Below are 13,732 nucleotides of genomic sequence, written 5' to 3' on the forward strand. Positions count from 1 at the left end.
TAAAGACATGATTCTTAAAACTTCTCACAGAACCAAGCATGTTCATGAATAAGAACGATTACACCCATGAGAACTGAGTTATATCAGGAAGAGTTTTGGTTGAGATATGTCAATGTTTATACAGATGACATAATAGTTTAAGGACATTATGTCTACTATAAACCAGTAAACAAATAGATCTTTATAAGGGAAGATTCAAAATATAAAATCTACCTCTCCTGTACTGAACTCAACTGTTGAATCTTATCACATACCCTGTTTTCAATTATATGGGGGATTGCTAGATATATATGAATGGAAAAGAGGTGGAAAGGAAAGAGATGCTATTGTGAATGAGACTTTAGTCCCACATTGAAAATTTAAAGGCACTTTTGTTGGTTTATATTGATTCACAAGCATTGATATTGTGAAAAAATTCATGGGGAGAAACTCTCTCTCATGCATGGGCCCGCAGGAGTGTAAATTCAAGGCTCAGATTATCAAATAACAGACTAGCGTCATTAATTTGAAACGATCACCGAAGGCATGGAGCTCCTATAACAGGAGAATGCAATAGCAAAAAAGAGAATACTCCACCTTCGTTCCCATCTTTCTTCTCTGTCGATTGGTCCATAGTAACCTTGAAGCACTATTGGAGGGGGATGACATCTCACTCTCGGGTCTCAGTCAAGTCTTCTAGGTAGCCCAATCATCCAAGCACCTCATCCATCCCTACTTAGCAGTCTAAGATTATTCGCTCATGTCACTCAAAAAAATAAGTTGAAGTTGAATTTTAATTTCAATCCGGCAATTTTCTCTTTATCTTCGACAATAAGATTGCCCAACAAGAGGAGCACCACTACTTGTAGCCACCAGGCCATGCACCACTCCACCAACCAATAGCAGAGCCAACCTGAGTAATCTACCCGAGCTGATCCTGGGTAGTGGGCTATGAGCGTCGATGTCGACATGTCACCCCGGGCTACTTTCCTCTATCTCTTTTTTTTTTTCTTTTCCCCGGATACCTATTAATGCTGCTCCGCCTGTTCCACCTACAATGATCCATGAACAAATTCTCTAGCTAGTAGCTAGTGCTTCGCTCAGCCTATTGTGTGAATGGAGCAGGGATGAGAGGTGATTATATTCTTTTGTTGCTGGTGAAGCGGTAACTAGGAGCCATCACTAATCAGTCAAAGGGAAGACGTCAAGTGTGATTTAGGGGAATCTGCCTGCCGCGCCCACACCAAACTATTTTTTTTAAATTGGCATCATATATTTAAGTCTTCGACTTAACTAATTCTAGGTGACTAACTCATTCCTACGGAAAATTTTCATATTCATGAACAAGTCTGGTGTTCAGCTTGGTAAGAATTTGTTTATATTCGTTCAATATACATAAAATCAATTAAATAAATAAATTTGAATAGCTCGTTAAACTAAACAAATAAACTTGAACACATATATGTTCAGCTTGTTAATATCCGTAAATAATGTTAGTGAACAATGTTCACGAATCATGTTCATTAATAAAATTATTATTAATATACTAAATAAATAAAATAAATAAATAAGTTTGAATTATCAAGCTCGATAACCAATCAAACAAGTAAAAATTTTAAACAATCAAACAAATTTAAATTGAGATCTCGATAATATCTAAACGAACCCAGTTCAAACTAAGCTCAAGTCAAGCTTGAATTAAAAGCTCTATAACATCTAAACAAACCAAACTCAAGTTAAACTTCAAACAAGCGCAAGTTCATAAAGAAAATAAATCAAGCCAAGCCTGAATAATCATTTCAAAGGCTCGATTCATTTTAAACTCGACTCAGCTTGACTTGATTATCTTATCAAATAAAATTGAACACCACAAAGCTCTATTCAACTCGGCTCAACTTGTCTACAGCCCTACTAACCTAAACCTTTTAGAGAGTGGTTCAGACAGAGATGGAGTCGACTCATAGATGAAATGGAAAGAAATCTTTGTGCCCGGCCCGCTAAGAAATTCACCATCAATCCCCTGTTAACTTGAATTAAGGTACTAATAAGATAGGATAGGATAGTATAGGATAGATTGTACATCTTGTTTATTTTATTTATCTATTTATTTTTAAAATAATAGATAAACAAATATAAAAAACAAACTATCTATGAAAATAGAGTAGAATTAACTTTGCTTCCTTGACAAGCTATTACTTCGTTCAAATCTGCATTTCATTGTCGCTAGCTAGCAATCTGACTCGACCGGTGGAAAATATAATGGAGGAATTAATCGCCCAACCGGTTTAACCTAACTCTTCTTCCCACCTACCGCACCAAATTCCTCGATATATTGCGTTCTTCCTGCGTGGCCTCTTCCTCGTCGTTTCTCTCCGTTCCATCGCCGCCTCTTCCGTCGATTCGATTCCACCTCTCCCATGGAGCTCAAGCTCTCCAGTTCCTCTCCCTCCTCCCTGCACGCTCATCGGATCTTCAGTTGCCCGCGCGCCGGCGCCTCCTGCAACTGGACAGGGCGATCATTCCTACCTGACTCGCCTCTCTCGGTTTCGCCCAGAGCTTCGAAGAAGCTCCATTCAATCCAAATTCGAGCTGTTTCTCCTTCCAGGTACGAGAAACTTTGCTCCTTTGGCTTTGGTTTGCCGTGCCATCGTTGGTATAAAGAATGTCAAATTTGCTTTTTTGGATCTGCGGAAACTTTGATCTCCATTTTCTTGATCATAGGATTTATTTTTCGGATCATTTAGTTGTGATTTAGGTTTTCTCTTCTTCTGCTCTTCTGTCGTTCTGGATTCCGACTATTCATCCGTCCACTGCCTCCGCTTTTGAAATCGATAAAATTTATAGTGGAATTGCAGCTTTTCACACATTCTTGTATTTGTTTAAGAATTTTCTTAACCTGATGGCTGTTTATCAAGATCTACGTATCTTTCTCTTGTTCTTTGCCTGTTTGGCACCAAAATATTTACTCGAATTGAAATATCTGCAATGGAACAATGTTGGAACGTACAATTTGCTGTCTTTTCATGTATAGATACGCGGAACAAAAAAGGGCGGTTTTTTATATTCCTTGATAGTGGGATTATGTTCTTCGGAGCAATAGTTTGGAAAGGAAATATGATTTTAGGGGAAACTTTTTAAAACCCTATCAGGTTCAGCTCTCACCATTCAAAATAAGTCAAACACCAACCTTTTAAGCAAATTTTCTTTTGTGAGAGATGGCTCTATTTAATGAGGCCAGATCCCCATATCCTCAAGTTATAGTTTAGGTTGGGGAGGGTGGCCGAACACACACACTCGGCCCCCGGTAGCCTGGCCACTTGCCCACCGCCGACATACTCCAGGCGGCCTCTAACCACCCACCCCGACCCAAACTATAACCGTGTGGAGGGGATAGTGAACCCAGGAAGGGATTGTAACCAATTACGGTCGGATTGCTGCAACGATCTAGCGGTAATTGCAAGTGGTCCATTCCCCGGTCCATTTTTTGTGGACCAGAGGTTCTGGTCTCTTAATGAGGATCCTCTAGCCTCTTAATGAGCCCAGATCCCTTGGTCCACAAAAAAAATGGATCAGGGGATGGACCACTTGCAATTGTGGTTGGATCGTGGCCACACTCCGGCCGTAATTGATTGCGATCTCTCTTTGGATTCATCGTCCCCCCCAAGTTATAGCGGTGGGTGGCCAGAGTCCACCCAAAGGACGCCTCCCGGTCGGCCCTCGGTAGCCTGGCTACTTGTCGACGGCCTTCGGGCGACCTCCAACCACCTGTCCGACCCAAATTATAATCTGAGGAGAATGTGAACCCAAGGAGGGATCGTAACCAATTGCGGCCAAATCGTGACCATGATCCGATCGCAATTGCAAATAGTCCATCCCCTGGTCCACAAAAGTGAACCAGAGCATCTGGTCTCTTAATGAGGTCAAATCCCCTGGTCCGCTTTTTTTGTGAACCAGGGATAGACCACTTGCAATTGCAGTCATGGCCGAGATTGATTGTGATCTCTTTTGGGTTCACCCTCCCCCAAGTTATAGTTTGGGTCGGGATGGGTGGCCGGAGGCCGCCCCCTACTTGACCCCCGGTAACCTGGCCACCGTCGACGGCCACTCGTCCCGACGCAAACTATAACCTGGGGGGGGGGGGACAATGAACCCGGGAGAGATCGTAACCAATTGCGATATCTCTCTGGGTTCACCACCCCTCCCCAAGTTATAGTTTGGGTTGGGACGAGTGGCCGGAGGCCGCCCCCCCCGCTCGACCCCTCGCCACTTGTCCACCTCTGGCAGCCTCCAGCCAACCTTCCCGACCCAAACTATAACCTAAGGGGGATGGTGAATCCAGGGAGGGATCGTAACCAATTGTGGCCGGATCGTGGCCACGATCCGGCCGCAATTGCAAGTGGTCCATCCCCTGGTCCACTTTTTTGTGGACTAGAGGATCTAGTCTCCTGTTTAATCTAACTAAATAAATATATAACTATAAGTTGTGCACTTAATGGGAGAAATAAAATATCAAATATATATTTAAGATTTCAACAGCCATTGTAATTGTACATTGCTTATGACTGTCTGTGTATATAACAAGTTGCCCTGCCTTTTTTGTTTTTCAAAATAATCAATTTCAGATTTATCATTATCTTACATTATCTCATCTTCTCATCCTCTGTAGTGTGGAGAAAGAAAGGATCGATCAAAGTGAGATCTTAACATTGGAGAGCATCCGACACTCACTGATAAGACAAGAAGACATCATTATATTCAACCTTTTGGAGAGATCACAGTATGCTTATAATCCCGATACATATGATCGAAATGCATTTTACATGGATGGATTTGGTGGTTCTTTGGTTGAGTTCATGGTTAGAGAAACTGAAAAGTTGCATGGCCGGGTAAGCTGCACCTTAAAGGAGACATAAGTAATAAAAACAGTCAAACTCCCGAACTAATTCCTTTTTCACTTATTGATCACTGTGTAATATAGGTTGGTAGATACAAGAGCCCAGACGAACATCCCTTCTTTCCAGATGCTTTGCCTAAGCCCTTGTTGCCACCTATTCAATACCCTAAGGTATGTATATGTTCCAGTAATAGTATCTTCCACATATATGACAATTGAGCCTTCTCTCTGAACCATTACACTAAGAACTGACAGACATTTGTTAGGAAAAGTGAAATCCCAACTAGTCTCTTTCTTATCAGTGCTGTCTCTTCCTCTTCTCTACTCTCTCTTCACTTGTTATGTTGTGTGTATGTTCTACCATGGGGATTTCAGACATTCTAACTTGTGTTTTCAATAACATGCATATATGTTTTAGAAAACTTAAAAGCAGATTCATAGCTTAGCATTTTGATGATCAAACCATTTAAATTTGATTACACTCGAAAGAAACGGAGAACAAATCAACTTAGGACTATAAATGAGCTCAATGTTTGATAACAAACTTGATACTTAGCTCAAGTGGAGCTCATTTATATTGGTTCTCTGCGAAAAATTGAAAAATATAGAACCTGAATAAATTTGTAAGTTAGACAAGATAAACAAATAATCTTGAATCCTTGGGAGCTTAATTCATTCGTGTTCTTGAATAAACTTGTGAACTGTTCATCAATAAAGCTCAATTCATTCATGAACACACTTATATAGAAACTTGTTAAGGCTGGGTTATGTTATTGCTTATTTAGCTTGTTAATTCACATATATACAATACATATGCCACATGTATTTATGGCACTATTTTTTTATATACTCTTGAAGTTTTGCAAATTTAAATATTGTGTTTATCAGTTTTTTTTTCATTGTGTACAAGAATAAATAACATACATTTTAGTCTAAAACTAGGTTTATTTCATTTATGTCCTAACTTCTTTTATTCTAGGTTCTACATCCGGCTGCTGATTCTATTAATATAAACAAGAAAATATGGGATATGTATTTCTATGATCTACTCCCAAGATTGGTTCAAGAACAAAGTGACGGAAACTGTGGCTCAAGTGCTGTTTGTGATACGATCTGCTTACAGGTATTCTTTTAAAATTATAGGTTTCTGTGCATGATCAAGTGACTCATACTCCCAGTATAGAGGGTGTGCAACATGATTATAGCGTGCTGCAATTTCATGCTAACATTTATATGCAATGAATGTGCAGTAACATTAGATGTACATCCTAGGTTATTGAAATATTCCTGTGGCTTCAAAATCAAGTACACATCAAGAACAAAGTTTATTGCCCTTGGAAATGATTGGGTGCATTGACTGCTTCTCGTCACGATGAAGATATTTAGAATCATGTTAAAGCACCATTTAGAATTTGCTTCTTGTCTAAATATGAATCTTCTTTCCTTTAGCCTATTCTTCACCTTTGTGCAGGCTCTCTCGAAAAGAATCCATTACGGGAAGTTTGTGGCGGAGGCTAAATTTCAGGAGGCACCTGCAATCTACAATCCAGCAATAAGGGCACAAGTACAGCTACTTATCCTGTGCCAATCCAACTATTCCACAAATGAATTCAGATGGATAATATATCTTTCTTGTGGTTTTCAGGACAAGAATCAGCTAATGCAACTTTTAACCTATGAATCAGTCGAAACTGCAATCAAACAAAGGGTCGAGGCAAAGGCCAAGATCTTTGGACAGGAGGTTAAAATTGGAGAAGATGATGGAACACCCCCTGTCTACAAAATACAGCCTTCTGTAGTTGCTGAGCTCTACGACAATTGGATCATGCCATTGACGAAGGAAGTGCAAGTTGAGTATCTGTTGCGTAGGTTAGATTAAATTGTGATATTTAGAGAAGTATGTATACTTTCAGCAAGCACTTTGTCATGAATCCAATAACGAAAGCTAAAAAGAGCCATATGCTGTTTGCAAGCAGTGTCCTTTCTTGTTGAAACTTGAAATGAGCAGATATCTGCTTTGTGTTACTTGTGCATGGATTTAAGAGTAGAAATTGGGTTGTGCAGTATTTGAAGGATATTTCATCGAGCTCATAGGGGCGTGCAAATGGAAATTCTATCAGAATCGTATCGTTTATGTTCTTAATTTCTCTTTTTGGCTCTTGATTTATACTATTGGTCTTCTAATAGTGATTAATCATTTATATTAAGGCCAATGAGAATATATGATTCAAATTTGGGTGTTCCCTCATGATAGCCCCTTTGTAACTTATTTATGAATTAGCAAACAATCAAGTTTAAAAAATCTAATCGCTTGTTCACTTAAGACAACTTTATGGTATGTTGCCCCATTGATATTGCAAAGTTTGATTCATTTATTAAAGCATCTTGGTTTTTAAGCATCCATTAGTTTGATTTCCAACTATTACGTGAGATTTTTTTCTAAGTTGGATAATAAATTTGAAATGTTGGTAGTTGGATGATGAGATACTTGCACTTTCGAATTACCTGATGATGATCGATAAAAAAATTTTATGGAGTTCATCATCTCTCCAATTAATTGGTTCAGAGTTTGAAATCTCGATTATCTAATAATAATAATAATAATAATAATAATAATAAAATGGATGCTGATGGAGGAAATGCGAACTGTGCTGGGAGGGATAATGAGAACCGTCCTGCAGGAGTACACGGCAGAGGGCCCTAAGACTAGAACCCTAAACTCCATCCACTCCCATCCCTAGCCATTCAGCTGCAGTGATCATGGGTTGAGGTGTAGATTCTGGAGGAGCCACGTAGAAATTGTGGGTATTCTCCGATTGCAGCCTATGACTGCAAGGGCTGCTATGAATCAACTGTGCGTTCTCTGGTTTGGGCCGTGACTCAACCCAAAGATTCATCTTGTAACAGTGTCGCGACAATCAATTTGCTTCACCAGAATTGAACACTCGTATATTCATTATCGGTATAATAGATTGTTGCCCCAAGACTATAGTACAGTAAAATGATGCTAAGTTGGCTAAGTAGATCAGTGTTATTTGATTCAATATTTTTTATAATAAATTATCATCCTCAGAGAGTTTCTAACAGATTAGAAGATGATAAATTTATTATAATAAAACAAGAATCAAATCCCCTAGTCATTTAATGATTGACTATAAACTAATCCTCCTTTCACATAGCCTGAAAATAAACTAATCCTCCCTTCACATAGCCTGAAAATGAACCGTAAAAAATATGAACTTAATCAACTTTTATTGGTATAATAGATTGTCTGTTATTTACAATAGATCAGGTAATACAGAAAAGTAAGTTGGTTTCATGGCGTCTGATGTGGAAGCTATTAGAATAAGAAATGATATGTCTATCCAGGAGGTAATGAACACTCATGATTTTGCTCGTTCCAATAAACTGATAACGAACTTATAAAACCCACTTTGACAACAGCATGACCTTCCTCAGTTGGGGAATGCTACATTGAAAGAGAAATAGGTACTCGCATGATACAGAAGAATTGAGCGGGCGTTAGCAGATGTAAGACAGAAACCTACTTGATTAGAGTTCATAGTAGCAATTTGTAATTATACAGAAAATATTGCCTCAAAGAAAAGAAACCGTCTGCTAGGTTAGGAAAAGATACCTTCTTCTACAGCAATTCAAACACGATTACTTGTAACCACGTTGAAACCACATTAACTGGCAGGTAGAAAAACCGTTCTGACAATTTTGATCTATTCTTCAAGTTGAGGGCAAACCCAAGTGTACATACATTATTGTGGATGCTGGTCGATATGAGTTTTAGCATCCTTGGCTGATCGTCATCCCTAAACAGTTGTTATCTCTTCCTACTTTGAGAATCCAATAACTCTTTGAAAAACTCATGCAATTTGGTCGATGAAAGCAATTCCAAATTAACAAAAGCTTAGAGATACAAACAGAAATTTAGAATCATTTAATAAACGCGGCCATGAACTGTGATGAAGAACTAAAACAACTCATTCATGATCAAACAAACAGAAACACGTTTAGATAATCAGAAGAATGTCAATCATCACACAGCTAATTATTAGCCCAGGAAAACATAGTGGTACCACGACAATTTTATAAATTAGAAACCTAGTGAGCAAAATCAGGCAACTGCAAAGGAAAACAGATCGTACCCAATAAAAGCAGCTCCTATTATCCAACTGAACAATGGAAGGCAAAGGATTGCAGCTTTACTACTACCTCATCCTAGACGTAGTTCATGGATCAAAACTCTTAAAACTTTCAAGATGACACTCAGGTTTGATGATTGATACCATCTGCTGCAAATCAATTTCTCCTGGATTCCATTTGCACAGGCAACGGGGCGGATAGGCCAAACTTGCCATTCTGATTCTTGGCCTGCTTCACACTCTCAAATCTTTCACCATTCTCGAAAGAACTTTCAGAACTCCTCTCATCATCACTAGCCTCATGAAACCTTTCAGCTCCTGTATGATTTCCTTGTCCATTTCCCACAGCTTCACAACTCAAATTCTCCACAACAGGATGTTGATCACTGAAATTACTAATTTCATCTACAAACTGGTCGTGGTTGCTAAAGGGCACCCTGGATCTCTTACCAACTTCTGAAAAGCTTACCTTTTTGACGGCCCTATGAACTTCCTCAGCTCCCTCACTCCCTCTTCTACTATCCTCTGCGAAAGTCACCAGATTTCTACCATTACCTGCAAACTCAACAGCATTGAGAAACAACTGATGCTCCTTGACCAATACTTTATCAATGAAGTCAAGTATCCGGGTCAGCTCTCTGCTGATCGATCGCTTTCCTTCTCGAATCATTGAGTCGCCACCCTGCATGTCAAATGCATATCAAATACAGAGATCCTCAGCAGGATATAGCGACGGATACAGCGAGCAAAGAAACCCAACAAAAGAACCAACTTTCCTCGTTCTCACCTGGATAGCGTCCAACCGGAAGAGAAGATTCATGACTCTTTCGGTGAGGGCTTTCGGGTCGACTCGAGTCTTGTCGGAGAGCGCCGATCTAAGGTCAACCACATGGGATTTCATCGCAGCGAGTTCCTTCAGGTGGCGGAGCGTCTGAGATCTCCGCAGAAGGAACCGGCGGAACGCCGCTTGGATTCTCCGCGCGGCCAAATCTCTCAGCGAAGGCGCGCAATAAAAATTCGATCTTGGCGATGGGGAAAAATGTCTTGTCGATGGACGCTCCATCGCAGGAGAAGGAGAGGGAGACGAGTGAGAAGGGGGAACATGGGAAAAGGACGACTCGAGCGCAGCGATACGGCAGAGGAGAGACTGGACGAGTGGGTGAGGTTGTTGTTGGTGATCGTGGAGATGATGAGGAGGAAGGCGAGACTCCTCCCCATGATGAAGACCTGGAAAAAGGGGAGCCTGCGGAGGCTGCTGCTGGAGTTTGGAATAGAGAGAGGGCATCAACTGAGGAGAGTGCTGGAGGAGGATTTGGGCGGCTAGGGTTTGGGAGAGGTGACCAGATGTGGTGAGCGGAGAGGTGTTAGAGCAGCAGCAGCAGCAGCAGTAGTCGCTGCTATAGAACGAGGAAGAACAGCAGCAGCTGCGGCGACAGCATTGATTCGATGGCGTCTGGGTGTGGGCATAGCGGTGGTGGTGTGGGCAAGCCATGAGGGCGGCGAAATGGGAGAGGAAGCAGAGAACTCTGCAGACAACAAGGTATTAATTAAAAAGGAATAGGGGCAAAGAGAGAGAAACGGCAATCCGAAGATAAACTCGCATACTTCAGCCCAAGATCGTTCGGTTTAAGTTTTCACTACCACCAATTGTGCTAAGCACTGGCCAGTTGATTGAACTGGAGAATATGAGAGAGAAACGGCAGGTTTGATTTAGGAGGATGCTTGATGGGATGAATTGATAGATGATTTGTTTGTCGATATGAAGTTTTTGATAGAATAATTTATAAATTATGTGCAGTATTAATCAAGTTTGATGTGTTTTGTTTTTGTTTTATTTTTTAAAACAGAAACTTACCAAACCGCGTAGCTGATTTTGTATTTTTTCCCATCACTGAGTTCATTTTACATTTTACACTCTTCCCAAATATTTTTATTCATCCTAAAATCAGCACCACAACATTGTGTTGCCCTCAATCACCTCTCTCGATCTCCCGCTTCTTTGCCTCCTCGTCTTTCTGCTCCTAAGCATCGTGGCCGCCATAGAAGGTCATCTCGAGTTCCATGACTAGGAGATCCTGATGGGTCTTGACATTGGTGAGGACGATTGGAAACGCTTGCAGGAGCATGACTCCGTCGACGGAGAAATCGTGTTCGACTACTTCATGTTAGATTCGCGTGAGGAGTGTCGTAAATGAGCCTCCTCTAATGGAAATGGCCACGATGAGGAGACCGTTGAGACGATGATGATAGACAATTAGAAAAATCCTAGTTGGGGTGGACATGAAAGGGAACAACAATGGAAGCTCTCATTTGAGCTTCTAAAGTTACATGCTTTGCAATTTATTATCTATCAATTATTTTTTCCCTTTAAAGTTATTTCATTATTATTATAATACTATCAAAATTCATTGCTAAACAAATATTAGGCACAATGTCAAGGATTCTCTTTTAATACTCTTTTCTCTCCGTAAAAGTCATTCCAACCTCAATTGAAGATCCAAGCAGTGCATCTCAATGTTGCCTTTTCGATCATGAGGCGTCTTTCGATTCTAAAATCTCAATTGCTTACTGGTGGATTGACCTCATGGTCAGTTTTAACCCTTTAATAAGACGTTTCGTGACTTCACCCAAAGAAAGGTACCTCTAACAAGGCATGAGATGATTGTTCCTATTAGTTGTGGAACTCATCTAAACACCTTGAACAGTTACCTTTTCAAGAAAGCTCCGAGTCCCTAATTGTTCCTTGAAACTCATTTTCTTTGTCACTCAGTTTTATGCTTGTGCAATAGTTGCCTTCCTTATATTGTTTAGTCTTATCGTTGATGTTGGTATGTGTTTGAAATCAGTAATCGATGTTTTGTATTTTTTTTTATCTTTTTATCGAACAAAGATTGGTTGTATTATCTTTCGAATGATTTATTTATTTATTTTAAGAAATTCATAAAGAATGATGAAAATTATTGATTGAAAAGTTAAATTATAAAATAGATTATCTTCCAATATTATATACAATTTTAATGTATGAGATTATGCATTTTCCCACATCTTTAGTTTTGTAAATGTCCAAACAAACACCGTAGCCTCTCTTTCCTTTTTATTTTATTTCTCTTCCTTTTTATCTCTCTCTCGTGTTAGTGGTCATCCAAAAAATTTTTTCAAACCATTGTTTTTTACTATGGTGCTGAGCACAATATTATTATTGATTTTTTCAACATGTAGTTGATTTTTCAAAATCAGCTATACAATATTGTTGTTTATTTTTTAAACAATATTGTGTTGTTGATTTAATTATAACTTTTCATTTTAAAAAAATAAACTTTATATAAAAATTATTTTATAAATTTATTTTTTAAAAAAAAACTAAAGATTTTAATAATTTTTTTGACGGGAGCTCTAGAATAGTTGAGATAGTCTTGAAATCAATCTTTCTAACTATTGAAATCATCCTCCGCCGAGAAAGACTGTTAAAAGATGATTTAGTGGTGGTGAGTTAATTTGTTGGCAAATGATGTCGATAGAATGAGTGCTTTAGCATTCTACTACACGATGAGTGACTTAAAATTAAAGGATGAAAATTTTGATATAAATTGTGATAAATTTAAATATATATTATGAGTGAAACTATTTATCATGATAGGAGTAATATCTCTAATATATATATATATAGAATATAGAATATTTTTACGCTTAAGATCAACATAATTATTTTTTTACTATAATTAATATGGTATTATTCTTTTAATTATATTATTATTTATAGCCTATTAAATTTATTTATAATATTTGAGGAAGGATAGGTATCTTTTAGTGTAATATATATTGAACTAATTAAAAATATATACGAGAATATAATAACCAAAATAAAGACTTCAGGCGAAGTAATTGAAGCATTTATAATAAAAATAAAGTTACATTAACGGTAAATTAGAGAAAAATCCCCAATCACAATGTTAACTTTGCATGCAATCCCCGTGTCCAAAAAATTTTGTTTCCACTCCTTGCATGCAAAGTATTACTTGTTTCAACTCCCTCATGCAAATATTGATACATAAATTGCCTCTCAAATTTTTTAGGTACAAAAATTCTAAAATTGAGTACAAAAAGTCCAAAAATGAGTATAATTCTTCTTAAAGTCAGTACTTTATATTAAAAATCGAGTATATTTTCTATCAAAATTGTCCCTCTTATTTTTTTAGGTATAAAAAGTCTAAAAATAAGTATAATTCATGTTAAATTCAGCACTTTACACTATAATCTAGTACTCTATACTAGGATCGAGTATATTTTCTATCAAAATTAACCCTCATATTTTTCGGTACAAATAGTCTAAAAATGAGTATAATTCCTATTAAATTCAGCACATTAAACTAAAATCGAGTATATTTTGAGGTGAAAAAAGAATCGTACTCAATTTAATAGAAAATATACTAGATTCTAAGTTAATATACTCAATTTAAGAGGATTTATACTGATTTTTAGACTTTTGTACCTAAAAATATCATGGACAATTAGGTAAAGATATTTGACTGGGGAGTGAAAACAAAGATTTTCATGGATAGGGACTGCATGCAAAGATTTGTTTGCCAATAGAGACTGCATGCAAAATTACCCTTACATTAAATATCAGTTCTAAGTTTCTATCTTTTTACATTAATTATAGATGAACTCACCATACACATTCAAGACGCAATGTTGTGGTGTATGT

The 13,732-nt window shown here is 38.1% G+C and overlaps 2 protein-coding genes across 2 annotated transcripts; one reads left to right on the forward strand and one right to left on the reverse strand.

Moving 5' to 3' along the window:
• Nucleotides 1–2,289: 2,289 nt before the first annotated feature.
• On the forward strand, nt 2,290–6,845 carry LOC121984843 (chorismate mutase 1, chloroplastic-like). The gene is made up of 6 exons (XM_042537994.1): nt 2,290–2,584; nt 4,646–4,865; nt 4,958–5,044; nt 5,853–5,996; nt 6,345–6,437; nt 6,519–6,845. The coding sequence occupies exons 1-6, from the start codon at nt 2,397–2,399 to the stop codon at nt 6,750–6,752; spliced, it is 966 nt and encodes a 321-aa protein (XP_042393928.1). The 5' UTR covers nt 2,290–2,396; the 3' UTR covers nt 6,753–6,845.
• A 1,954-nt stretch (nt 6,846–8,799) lies between these two features.
• LOC121984844 lies at nt 8,800–10,788 on the reverse strand. Its single transcript, XM_042537995.1, has 3 exons — nt 10,633–10,788; nt 9,815–10,553; nt 8,800–9,709 (listed from the first exon to the last, which is right to left on the reverse strand). Exons 2-3 carry the CDS (start codon nt 10,517–10,519, stop codon nt 9,185–9,187), a joined length of 1,230 nt encoding a protein of 409 aa, XP_042393929.1. The 5' UTR covers nt 10,520–10,553; nt 10,633–10,788; the 3' UTR covers nt 8,800–9,184.
• Between the last annotated feature and the right edge of the window lie 2,944 nt (nt 10,789–13,732).

Source organism: Zingiber officinale, chromosome 5B (genome assembly GCF_018446385.1).
Source record: "Zingiber officinale cultivar Zhangliang chromosome 5B, Zo_v1.1, whole genome shotgun sequence".
Classification (NCBI taxonomy): domain Eukaryota; kingdom Viridiplantae; phylum Streptophyta; class Magnoliopsida; order Zingiberales; family Zingiberaceae; genus Zingiber; species Zingiber officinale.